Here is a 13,773-nt window from a genome sequence, read left to right as displayed (position 1 = left end):
GGGGGGTTAGTTAGGGTTAGTTAGGGTCCATTAAAATGCTCAAATCAAAAAATTAAACATACAGTCCAACACATTACCACCTGTCTTTGTTGAAATATCTCTGCAGATACACTCCTTTGATCTTCTTTCTTTGGTGATCTGCAGCTCAGTGTGTTTAATTTGTTTAACCAACTTTATTGGTTCCTCAGGTTACTATTAGTGAAAATATACTCACTCTGAATTACTGCTTCAAAGACTTTGTGGGCATTTGTCTTAGATCTGTCTCTATGTCGGTGCACCTCCCCAGGTAAAGGAGACCTGATTGGTTCGGACTCCCTGACGAAGGAGCAGGTGATCAAGACCAACGCCAACGTCAAGGCCCTGACCTACTGCGACCTGCAGTACATCAGCCTCAAGGGCCTCCGTGAAGTCCTGCGACTCTACCCCGAGTACGCCCAGAAGTTCATCAGCGAGATACAGCATGACCTCACGTACAATCTGCGAGAGGGCCACGGGGCTGATGTGAGTACACACAGTAACATAGACCAGTGGTTCACAGCCTTTCTCCTTACGGTACTCTAAGCTGACGACTCCTGACTAAGTGACATGTTTTATGGAGTTTGAGTGAAACGATCAATTTGGATGAATTTTGAGCAGATTATTTACTGTGAAAACGTCTAATACAATTCTCTTCCTGTTTTATTATTTATTATTTTTAACAATCATATATACTTAATGGGCTTCTTCTTGGACAAATTCAGTATTTTCTTCTCCCTGCCATTTAGCCATTGTTCTGTTATCTGCAACTGAAGGCTCTGTGAATATAGCTTGTGTACATAAATTCCATACGTACATTTTAAAACTATTTAATTTAGATTTCTTCACATAATTGAACCAAATGCTGAGATATAGCCCTACTGTATAAATTTAAAAAATGTTGCACCCCTTAAAATTAAGACTGCTTCACGACCCCCACATGAAGCTTTGGTGACCCCTAGTGGCGGTCCCAATCCGCAGGTTGGGAACCAATGGAGTAGGGTGAGAGAGTTGTGAATGAATTGTTTGTGCTTTTACATGTTTATATGTTTGCAAACCCTCCAATTGCCCCTCAAGGCAGGGGTTCCCAAACGTTTTCATGTCAAAGACCCACAGTTAGACTGACCCCATGTGGGCCACAGGCTAATGGGGTTGTTGGATTTTCTCAAACGTTGTGTCAGAAAGTGAAAATTAGATGACGAAGGCAAAATTTTAACAAAAGATTTCAGTTTTATTTAGAAAATCTGTCTTAATATAAATATCAACCTGACCTGAAAATGGTCCAGTAAACAGTTAGAGAAAGGTATGCATGTGGCATTAAGACTGTGTGTAGCTGGTGTATATTTATAAATGCATGTAGACATAATATTGCACAACTACAGTGGTGTTATGGTGCCACCATGACAAAAAGAATATTCTCTCAGTTTATCCTTATAACGAGAAATCTTTTCAAATTCTACAAATATTTGTTATTATGACATATTTTCTTGTTATTACCAGGCACCAAATTATTACATTTTTCCAAGAAACATTTCTTGTCAGAAATGCTGCTGTATACAACGCACCAGATCAGTCACAGCACTCCATGTGCAGCAGTAAAAAGTGCAGATTGTAGATTACATTTTATATAATGCTAATGGGTAGCCTGAGGACACACTCCTGTAAGAAAGGGCTCATGGATAAAAGATATACATGACCTCTCCACCACTGCTTAAAAATTCAAACACAGATTTGTGCACACATCACTCGACGAGCCAGGCCTTGAAGTGCTTTTTCTTAACTACTGCCATTGAACACACAAACACACAGCCTTTGCCTTTGGCTGGTGCAGCAGCAGCAGAGGGAGCAAAACATAAGGACAAGAATAGCTTAGTGCTGCTGTTTGAAGCTGTCCTGTTGCTAAAAATAGTGCAGGGGGGAAGCACGGGCTGTCCCTGACTGGCTGAGTCCCCCGCAGCTGCTGCTAAGATTGGATCCTGCTCGATATAAATAGCCCAGCCAGCCGAGGAGGAGGAGGAGAGACGAAGGGGAGGAGAGGGGGGGACTCATCTCATTTTCTGTTTCACTCTTCCTCAAGTCCTCCTTTCCCACTGCAGAGCTGTTTGTTTCTCCGAGGCACTTACTGCAGAGCACGAGTGGGTATGCAAATGTGCAAACGTGTGCACATATCAGCGTGTGTCTGCAGCAGTACCTAGAGGATGCACAAGCTGCTGCCCATATCTTAGGTCAGGGTTGCAGATGTCCTTCCTGGTTATGTATGCAAAACCCCTCTGAAACTAGGAGCCCAGGAGAGTGTGTTTGCATATGTATGTATGAAAAGACTGCTGGTATCTAGCACCTCCTAGCTCAGTAAACAGATGCTTAAAGAGGTTCTCTGATAGGATGAATAATGATATGATCAGCAACAGAATAACATTTCGGCCAGTGTAGACTTGATAAAATAAATACAAAAAGGATAAAAAAGAGGGAGGGGGAACATGTTTTTAATGTTTTTTACCAGGCAAGGAAGAAGATTTGGTCAGAAAAAAATGAGGAAGAAAAAGATCCATCATCTAAGTGGTGGTTGCATTCTCAGTGTCCTGCTGATTCACAGGCTGCAGACTGACTGTCATGACCCAGGAGGCTAAACAATGCTATGTGCAACAGCAACCAGTCAACTGGGCGCACTGAGCTGCTGCGGGAAGAGGGCGATATTACAATGTGATTTGTTTGTCTGCACCACAAACATGACTGGAAGAGCAACAATATTGCCTGCAACTGCACATACTCTACAAACACAAACCGCTCGCATACCCTGCACCAAAATGAGAAAAAGAGCACTTGTTAATTCTTGTCCTTTGCAAGCACACACACACATAGCTTGCATAAACCCGCACTCAGATGTCTGCATACAGCCCGGCTCGATCACACATACATGACACACATGCAAACTTCAGCACACCCACACAGGCGCACGCCGACACGCGGCAAGTGCACACTTATCACGCCCCCGCATCTCAGAGCCCTCCTTGGTTTCCTCCAGGGCTGGGAGCTAAGATTAGAACAAGAGAGCTAAAAATACATTACGATAGCACATGGGGGGAGGAGGTATAGAGGAGGGCAGTGGGGAGGGAGATTTTAAAAAAAAGAGAGTATGCTGTGCAGGCAGGGGGTGAGGGGAATGAGAGACTTGATTAAAGGGAGAGGAGAGGGAGTGAGGCTGAGAGAGCAGGGGAAAGGCAGAGTGGAGGGGCGTTGGCTTGTCTGCACGGTGAGATATACAATACAGTCATTTGTCACTGCAGCAGTGTATGTTAGGGCATGAGTGATGATATTAAGAAGCTGGAAGAGGAGAATGTGCAGTCATCACTTAGTAGATGTAATGAATTACTTTGATCGTGTAAGTCAGAATCAGAATCAGAATCAGAAATACTTTAATAATCCCCGTGGGGAAATTACTTAAAGTGAAGTGAAGTCAGACCCAGTTTCAGTGTATTTTAAAAACAGTGCATCTGGAGGAAGACTCAATCTTATTTTTCGATCATTTGAAACTTAGTCCCCCCTCCAGTCATAAATCAGATGTTTTCACATTCATCTGCTGAAAGTGGAAAGTTTCTTTGTGCTCATTGAAAATCTGATTTTAAGGGGCGGGGCCTACCAGCAGGATTTGTGACATCACAAATAGTCAGGAAGTCAGTCCTGGTCCAGTATGCAACTTGTACAGTGTGATGTAGAAACTTGGAGCCACCAGTGCACATCCACTGACAATGGACTTTACAGCTGAGAATGGCTTTCAGTGAAGCTTAGAGATCATCTTTGGTCAGCAGCCAACTTAGAAATTCACAACATTTTTAATGAGGCAGAAGGAGGATATTACTCTTTAAGGGTGTAAAATATCTTTTTTGTAAGAAAATTATTGTATTGTTATAGCAATATTGATATATGTCTAGAATAAATGTCTGGAGGGGTCATTAAATATGAAAATCATGACAACTGATCCATCGAGGCTGAAGCCATTTAAGTTCCCAGGTTAATGTATTATTATCATGATTACCATTCAATCCTGGCAAGTGTGGAAGGACCATTATAGAGAGATACATGTCTACTAAATATTAGAACTATAACCTGACAGTTAACATGATCAATGAAAATTCTTTAAATGTACTTTTGAATTTGAATATTTTGATATGCACACCTGCAGTGACTGCAGTGAATGTTGGCACATTTACTGTGTTGACTTAGTCCTCATTTTCTTAAGTGCATTGTCCTTTTTTAAATAACTAAACTTCAAACTTCCAATATCCAAATATATGCAGACTTTTAGCTGCTTACTGCTACACGCCTATGAGGGGTTTTAGGGACAGTCGCCAACAGTCTATTTACTAAAGTCACTCCATACACTCTACCACACAAGATCCACGCAATTCTGTCTAGAGATTGTAAAATGTTTTCTTTTCTGCTCCTGTTTTCACAGGCAGCTTTGCTGTTAGTTTTATCACAGACTTATTAACTCACACATGTTCTCGGGCTGGAGTCTGTTTGTTTAGCTAGTCATTCTGGAAGTTTAGCGGACCCAGCATCGGACACTGAAGTTCAGCCTAATTATTCATCCATAAGCAGTGACATAGTGGGATGGGAAAGGGAAGTTTGTGACTGCAGGGTGAGTTTTGGGATGTGGTGTTGTGTGTGTGTGTGTGTGGCTCAAGGAGAAGAGTGATGAGGAAAAGACATGACACAGGCAGTTGTATTAAATGTAGCTGACAAGTTCTTTTGCCAGTGCTGCAAAACAATAGTTCACGTCAATAAAATGAGAAAAATTGGGACTTTAACTAGCTCCTATAAAATTTCGCCATGACTCCTTTGTTCTTTTACGACTTAATCCCTCGAGGGTGACAGGAGAGTTTGGTACCATGAGCTCAGACTCTTGATGGTGCTGTGTTGCATTTGAAACTTTTAGCAGCCAGTTTACAATAGTACCTGTATCAGTCCGACGCACAGTTATCCACTTTTCTCTTCATTTTATTTCATGGCAATATGTTTCCTCTTCATATGTCAATAACACAAACAGTTTGCAGTGCAAGAAGAAATATCATACAATAATACTAGTGTTAAATATAAAAGATAAAGCATGAGATACAGGACCGTTAAAAAATAAGGGTATAGTCACAAAAAGTTAGAAAATTATCTAAATTTTCACCTGAGGTCTTTGCACTTAATTTTCCTATGTAAAGGTATTAAAAACAGCAGTAAGCGATAATCAGGGACAGGAAAACAGAAGGCAACTCCCCCCCCCTCACTCTCTACCTTTTGATGACTTGCTTTTTTTACCTCCTTCTTTTCTTTCTTGCGTTATTACATTTAACCTTACAACGCTAACATTCTCGCACCACACCAACTAAATGTGATCTTCCCTACTCAGTACCTCCTCTAATTACTCAACCTCAATATCTGCCTGTATTTTTGTTTTTTGTTATTACTATAGTTTTAATCTATTTATTACTGATTATTTATTAGATGTTACCCTAGTTGCTATCATTGTTTCTCTGTTGCCTTGTCATGTCTCTTATTTGTTCCTGTCCATATTAATCACACATCTTGCACTATTAATTAAAAACCAAAGAAATCATGCCATTAGGGGGTATATCCAATTAATTGAGATATTGGATTGTGTCGGATTTGAAGCCAACTCATTATCTTCAAACTATACATAGTATATAATTTGACAAAACTATATAAACACAACAAAGGTTTTTACCATATCACTCAGCTCTTATGTGTGGTTTCTTTTTGTAATATTTTCCAAATAAAATAAAGAGGTTCAAAACAGCCTTTTACAATCAACATTCTTCTAAAATGTTCCAGTGATGAACGAAAAGGAGCTCAAAAGATATTAAAACAGAAATATGATCATTTATGAAGCTTGTGTCTCCATAAATACTCTGTTAGAAGAGGGGATAGAGGGGGTAGAACTAAAGCGGTGCCAGTACAGTCTATCATTCCAGTTCACTGGTAGAAAAGGTACAAAAGCTTGTGATTGTCTGCCACCCGCTGGTACAACCATGTCACTGCACTTAATTTACCTACTGATTTGATTTGATATCTATCTATCTATCTCAGGTGGACTGGGAAAGCAACGGCGGCCTGGTGAAGAAGCTGCCGTCCATCCGTGAGGACGAGGAGGGCGACGAGGAGCAGAACTCTGTGTCCCGTGCACCTCGCTCCCCGCTGCGTCTCAGCAGGGGCCTCAACTCGCCCCTGCGCTCCCCTCTTCTGCCGCCCAGGCCGTTCCGCGCTCCCTCTGAGCACCCCCGGCCGACCACCCTGCAAATACCAGTAGTCAGCTTCAGCAGCGCGCCGCCTGAGCTCAGCCCCAGGTAACACACACACAGATCACACACACACGTAGCTGAAAAGGAAGGAGCAGCTGAGTATGAACAGTAATTAGAAAGATGAAGGAGGCAGTTCAGAACACAACCTTGCAGCCAGAGGAGCGACTGCATTAACAGCATAGGTGTCTGGCTGCCATGGTAACCAGTAGGATACAGTGCAGGTGGATCACATGGGTCCTGGCGGTTGGAGGGTGAATAGGTTTTCACACTGTAGCAGGATGGTGTGTGTACATGGAAAGCAAACGTGTCCGTGTGTGCACAGAGATTAATGATCCTGCCCACTGTGCAGTGGTGTGTGAGCAGAAGCTGCTGATAGAGGGAATTTAATGTTTCAATGAAGATACTGTACAGCCAGCACAGATACATTCTGTAATTAGCACTCTTTCAGTCTTCCCCTCTGATTTACAATCCTCTCTTTACTTTTAATCCCTCTTTTGCATAGGTTCGTGGACGGCATCGAAACAGAGAGCAATTCCACCTCATCGCAGAAGTTCGAGTTCAGTCCCAGCCTGTCACCTACAGTGCCCCCCTCCCCATACCCAGGTAACACACACACACACACACACACGCACACAACAATAGTGTTTGCCTCTTTCTCTCTCAGAAGAACAGCAGTTTCTGGGGGATTAATGTTGATGTTTGTGTTGTGTGCAGGGCTCCGGGAGCACTCTGAGATCAAGCACAGTGTGTCTAAATTGACTGAGGAGGTGAGTGCCGACTCCATGTTGTTGATCATGATGTCTGTTTACACATTTAGTACAAGGCTCTAATTATCATCTCCACAAAGGAGCTTTGTTTGTTTGTCTGTCAGAATATTTCACCAACTGTAACAGCTTGCATTGCAATAAGGCCTTTTTCACATAGTAGGAGAAGCACAGGTGTAAAAAATAAAATGAATGATGGCTAAATTCCATTTAGCTGTTACAGGGTCATGGTTTCCACACATTTGGAAAATGTGGAAAACCTGTATATATATTTGAAATATTCTCTTGTCCTGTACATTTTTTTTTTTAAATAAAGTTTAGAGCTGTTCACCACCAACTTTTAACATCAAATCTATTTTGGAAATGCTGCCGACGGTCACATCTACAAGCATACAGACCATTATTGTTTAAATTTACATTGGTTGTTGTGCTTCATAACTGTTTTTTGTACATGCAACAGACACTTATACCTCTTCTTTTAGGTGAGAAGATTAATTTTCTGTAAAATGAAAGAAATTCTACTTGATTTAAACTATTATTTATGGGCTCTGGCTCATTAATCTTATGGTTAGAGGAAAACTGTAGCTCTGCTCACCTGAGGCCACAGCGAAAAAAACGGCCTTGGTGAGAACAGCCAGGCGCGTCACGAAAGTGTCGAATAAATGCTGACCACCATTTTGAGCAAGTGCTGTCCTGTATTTTCAAGAAGAACGCCTGGTAAAGGATTTGTTAAAAATAGTGGGAACCCTGAGGGCCCTTCATGCTGGCTGACTGTCACACTGTCAGGACTTTCTGAGACACTTTAATAGAACGGCGCAATTGTTAATGTTATTAGTAAAACCTGTCATTGTCCTACTGTGACAAGTCAAAATGCCTATTTGGAGGAAATTTAGGAAATGGGCTTAGAATTTATTTTTCTTTCTATAGTCCCATTTATGCCTGAAAATATTGTCCCTCATTCATCCAGTCTTCTCCACATTTAGCACTGCACTAAAATATATTTATATGAGCCCAAATAATGTGTTAATTAACATTTCTAACCCTTCCTAAGTCCCGCCCCTTTGTGCTCTCTGCTCCAATAAGAGCTGAGCAAGCTGTGGTTAGAACCTCAGTCAACTTTCTCCTTTCCTGGACTCAGATATGCTGTGTGCTAGGCTAATCTGTGCTAAAAAACCAACCACATTGTGAAGATAAAAGCCACATCTTAAGTTAACTAACTAGTTAAAACACTAGCTAACTAGCAAGCAAATATATATAAATTGTTAGGAACCACACACCATAACACATAGCATATCTAATGGTACATGTCCACAGGCTTTTTTTTGCATGCAAGAGGTGGATGCTTGTAGTCACAAAACGCTCCACCCTCCTACAACCACGCAAACACAACGCTGAGTGGTTCCAGGATTTCAGAACGGACCAACATGGTGGCTTGTAACCGTTCACCCAGATGTGTTTCTGAAAACATTTTAAGCAATAGACATAGACAAGACATAAGCCATGCAGCTGCTAAATCTGTCATATATTTTAGAAAGAAAAGTTAGCTTAAACATCAGGTTTCCAGAGGCGACCAGTCACAATATCAGACGACCCTGACTTGCATAAAGTAGCATAGACCTTGACTTTCTGCAAATGAGGAGTGGGCAACATAAAGCCCCATCTCTTAAAACACACCATGGCACTACCATACAATGAATGAATGAATGAATGAATGAATGAATGAATATGTGTGGGAATGACTGCTCCTGTGGGCACAGGAGAGGAGAAAGATGACCCTGGTTCCGCCAGCTACTGCTTTTAAAACGACTTAAACATACTACAAGGAGTTTTAAACTGGTTCTGAAACAGTCTCAGAATATAATATATAATATAATTATTCTTAATGCCTGCCACTGAAATCAATGAAACAAGCCGGTAGAGACATACTGCCATACCCATCATTACAACTACTAAGTTCAAATTAAACTGTTAATTAACTGTAAAAAATGCAGCAAGCACTTTGAAGTGGACTGACAGCGTAGTGTAGTGACTGTTTTCTCCTGTGACAAACACAGCAACACATTTTAGAAAAGAGAAGAAAATGTATTTGCTGAATTCAAAGCAATGTTTCAGGACACCATCAGCCAATCAGCATCCCAGTCTCTCATCACTATGTATGTGATGTCACGGCTCCAGCTCCAGATGCAATTGAACAGACTTAGAGGGATTGTGTTCTGTGAGCACGCAGCATGTACCCTATAGTCTAAATAAATAAATAAATGATGCTGTATCGGACTGTGCTTTACACAAATGAGGATTAACTTCAGCCTCTGCCTGTCTGCCTTTATACACGACTTGCATGGCTTTCATCTGGTTCTGTGCTGAGTGTTTACTCTGTGTCTCTCCTCACCGTACAGATGAACGGTCTCTCCAAACAAGTGTCCAAGCTCAGTCAGGAGCTGCAGGAAATGACACGCCTGCTCAAGCCCCTCCTCCAAATAGCATCGCCACCAATCCTGACCACCATGATGCCAAATCTGACCCCACCCCCAAGCAGTGCCAGCCAGCTCTCAACAAGCTCCTGTCTCGTGTTGCCCCCCCCTGCCACATCCTGTCCCCTGCAGAGACCTGACACTCATTCACTGTTGGACAGTGGAGACATAGAGGGTGTGGATTTGCCAGGATGCCTTCTCCCGACTCCTCATTCACCAAAAAGGCCTAATTCATCATCTTCAGCATCGCCACAGACCCCGCCGGGGGGCAACTTCAAGGCCCACGTCCGGTCCAACCTCCCGTCGCCCGAGGAAGGACTTCCTGAGGGATCCCCGGTCCTCCAAAGCCTCCACGCATCCTCCAGCAACGGGATATTTTTGCCCTCGCTGCAGGACCAGCCCCCCCTGGCCTCTCACACCCCTTCACCTTCCCTCTCATTCTCCATGTCCCTCTCCTCCTCGCCGTCCCTCTCCCCCTGCCAGGGCCCCCACCTGTCCCGACCCGGCAGCTGTGCCAGCAGAGGCCTGCTTCCCCCGCCTCCCTCCCAGGACACCCCTCCTCCTCCGTCCTCCCACTGCTCTGCTCCCCCGTCGCTCACGTCCTCCCTCGGAGACCTTCAGCTGAGGGCTTCCCCTTCCGTCCCCCTTGTGTCCCCAGCAGTCTCTCTCCACCCCTCCACCCACTCCCTGCCCTTGTCTCTGGACTTTGTTAGTGATCGCAGAGGGCAGGGAGACACCCACACTCCACCATGGTGTAAGTCGCAGCTGCGCTACCGGGAGGCCAGACCTGTCTCTCACCCCCAGGAGCTGGAGATGCAGGAGTGGGGACGGCAGGTGGACGAGGGGAAGACCTCCACAGAGCACATCAGCTTCATCGATGAAGAGGAGCCACCGTTATGAAGAAGGGATGACAGAGTAGCAGAGAACGAAAGGGACAGAAAAACAAGACCAGATCAGGGTTAGTGACTGCTGGATCACAGAATGATAACCAGTGGGAAACCAGTTCACACAGGAAGTGATTTGTCAGGCAGGAAATGCTAAAAGGACAGACAGGTACAGAAACACAACGCCAGCTGTCAGCACATCAGCGTGAAGGAGTACTTTCCTTCACACAACTACAACAGCACAAATTGTCTTACAGTCTGAACACTTCAGTAGCATCAGTCGCTCCCTGCAGCGACTGGGACACACAGGACCAGAGCACATCTTTTAAACCGGTTCCATAGATCTCTGCAGCCAAATTTAGCTCTTTCCAGCTAACCAAACACACAATATTGCTTTTTAAACCCAGCTACGGATGTCTCTGTAAAGGGCAGGTACAAGCACACACATATCTCAGCGAGAAACATGTCTTTACCCAAGCCAGATAATCCGAGCCACCGCACTGGGACCGGGAATGTAAACTGTCTCAGTGACATCAGGGTCACCTCACCTGGAAAGCCAGCTTGCGTCATCAATGAGAATTATTTTTTAAAGAGATAAGGTTATCTGCCTCTGGGCTGGTCAGAGGTAAACACTCAGCTGACATCCAACCATCTCTTCACATACACGGCCATCACATCAAAAAAACCCTTGGAATTGGTTTTAACTTCCAACAGAAATGTCCACATTTTCTCTTTGAAGTGCACAGTCTAGTCAGCAGATGTAAAGGAGCAGAAAGGCTTCTGTTTGAGTGTGGACCTAATGGTACGTGTCCACAAAACACTTCTGGATCTCTTATAGTCCTATTGACCCAGAAAAGTCATGCAAACACTTCCTGGCTGCACCTCATTGGACGAATGCTTTCTGCTCTGGCATTTCAAACAGGACCTACCATAGGCCATATATAATTAGTGAAGCCATTGCAGAGGTTTCTTAAGTCTGCATTCTCTCTAATGGCCAGCAGGGGGCAGCTCCATTGGTTGCAAAAGAAGTCAAAAGATAGTATTGAGTTATGGAGAAGTGAGCCTACAGCTCACTTGATTTCTGAGCTCAGTAAACAGTTTCCTGAGGGGTTTAATCCAGTCTCAGTCTCCGGCGCTAGTTCATCTTCTTCATACACAGATGAACTACGTCGTTCATTTTAGCTAACTGATGGTCCATTCTAGACGTCGGAGAGTGCACAGACCAACTGACCGAGCTACTCTTCTTGGGCAGCTCGTCCTCGGTTTCACTCCCCACAAACTCCACCCCTGGCTAATCATGTGTTCTGCCAAAAATCTAATGGTATCACTTCTCCTCATATTAATCCAAATACTTAACCAAAATGTGTTTCTGAAAATATTTTAAGCAAGAAATAACCCATGCAGTCTTCATTTTAGACGGTTAGTTTGAAAGATTTTTGTGAGTTTCCAGAGGCAGTGGGTCACGCTGCTGGATGTCCCTGATTTGCATAAAGTATCCTTGATCTCAGCTTTATGCAATGAGAAACAGCAACATGGCGCCTGGTCTCTCGAAACGCACCACGGCACTACCAGAATGCATTGCACGCCTGCTCATGTAGACAATGAATGAAAATTGTGATAATGACTGATCCTGTGAACACGTACCATTAACGTCAGAGCTTAGCAGTTGAGCTGTGTGCCAAAGACAAAAAGCAAGCTGTATGGAAAAAGTGGGGGGGGCAGTAATACAATACACAAAACCCATATATAACTGTTCATCACCATGACTGTTTACAACCAGCCTATCAGATTGTACAGCAAACTCCCACATCACTCCTGAGCTTTAGCCATCCAGCCATTCGTGCCTTCTCCATATAAAGACTTCCCTGAAGTCCGTCACCTGTTCACAGGCAAGCATTTGGATAAAAATTTACATAGAAAGCCATCAGCATCACCTGCAGAGAACACTTGCACCTTTTATCTAAAATGTTACCAATTTATTTATTTAGGCTATTTATTTTGGTTGATGAAGGCAATGAGGAAATATATCTGGGTGATCTGACAGGAACAGGCTGGGGAGGAAGGTTTACCGTCCAACAACAGAACTGGATGCACTCCAGACTGAGTGCAACCCTCCTAGTTCTTATGTAGCGCGCGCACACACACAGACACACACAAAGACACAGACACACACACACACACACACACCTAACCTCTCAGCTGACCACTGATCTTTACGCCGGTACGAGACAACAGCTGAACCCTAACTACAATACCCAGGCTGCGTCGCTATGGAGGTCTCAGGACTTCTGTACTTTTTGTTTTTTGCTTCGGTGAGGTGCTTTGTGCACCATGTTACTTGTAATATAGACAGTCAGATTTCTGGTTTCTATTTTCTGTAAGGGGAGCAGGGGACTGGACTCTTTCCACACTGAAATACAAAGATTCACTGAGCAGAACTCCCACTGATGTCTGCGGAGCTCTGAACCTGTGGGGTACCCTGGGGTGGGGTATAGGGTGGGCGTGGGCGGTATATTGGGTACACAAAAGGGTTTTAAATCAAATGCATGTCACAACTTTTTTTGCATGAGGAATGTGCCTGCTTTTGAGCTGTAGAGGGCGGAGGGACAAGCTGCCCGCCCTACTGGAGGCTGCTGGTTTTCAGATGTTTTATTAAAGACTGCTGTTACATAAAAACTTTACAACAATAAAGAAGTGTTGTTTTGTAAGATCTCAGACTCCTGTGCTGCATTGTCATGTCAGTGTGCATTTCTTTGCCACTGTATTTTCTTCTTTGTGTTTGGAAGGGGAGGGTGAGGCGAGAGAGCTGCGATCTGCAACTACCCCACTAGTTGCCACTAAATCCTACACACCGGACCTTTCATTTGCAAACTTGATACGTTCAAAATACTACAAATATTTGAATTAAAATACATAAACTGAAATCACTGAAATGTAACTTAAAATAAGTTCAGACTTTGCTGTAATATCTGTAGTGTGCACATACATCCATGATTAGCTACAGCTCAGAATGAAGCTGCCTCTTGCGTGAACTGTCTGTAGCTGAATACAGTTTTACGCTTTTTACTTTTTTATCCAGATTGTTAGAAGTGTGTTGTAGAATTGGGAAATATCAATGTTAAGTGTTAAAAACATTTATTTTAGTAGGGGGGTTATTTTATTATCACTTTAACTCAGTGGTAAAATGTTCAATGCTCAAACAGGGCAGACAAATAAAGTTGTGATTACAACTTTATTTGTTTATTTGAGGCTGAACCCCACAGTCCCACACGCTTTAATTGTAACTGTACTTGTACCTTCCAAGCAGAAATAAGACGCAACACAGAGGAAA

At 43.3% G+C, this 13,773-nt stretch overlaps 1 protein-coding gene across 1 annotated transcript in view; it reads left to right on the top strand.

Moving 5' to 3' along the window:
- Nucleotides 1-11,566, top strand: part of kcnh3 (potassium voltage-gated channel, subfamily H (eag-related), member 3) — a 130,630-nt gene extending 119,064 nt beyond the window's left edge. The window contains 5 exon segments of the mRNA XM_035676417.1: nt 287-501; nt 6,112-6,368; nt 6,826-6,926; nt 7,038-7,090; nt 9,484-11,566. Coding sequence (XP_035532310.1) covers nt 287-501; nt 6,112-6,368; nt 6,826-6,926; nt 7,038-7,090; nt 9,484-10,458 — 1,601 coding nt within the window. The 3' untranslated portion in view covers nt 10,459-11,566.
- Nucleotides 11,567-13,773: the final 2,207 nt, after the last annotated feature.

Source organism: Morone saxatilis, unplaced genomic scaffold, assembly GCF_004916995.1.
Source record: "Morone saxatilis isolate NCDOM2014 unplaced genomic scaffold, NCSU_SB_2.0 Contig5, whole genome shotgun sequence".
Lineage (NCBI taxonomy): Eukaryota > Metazoa > Chordata > Actinopteri > Moronidae > Morone > Morone saxatilis.
Note: the sequence above shows the minus strand (reverse complement) of the source record. Positions and strands in the feature narration are given on the sequence as shown.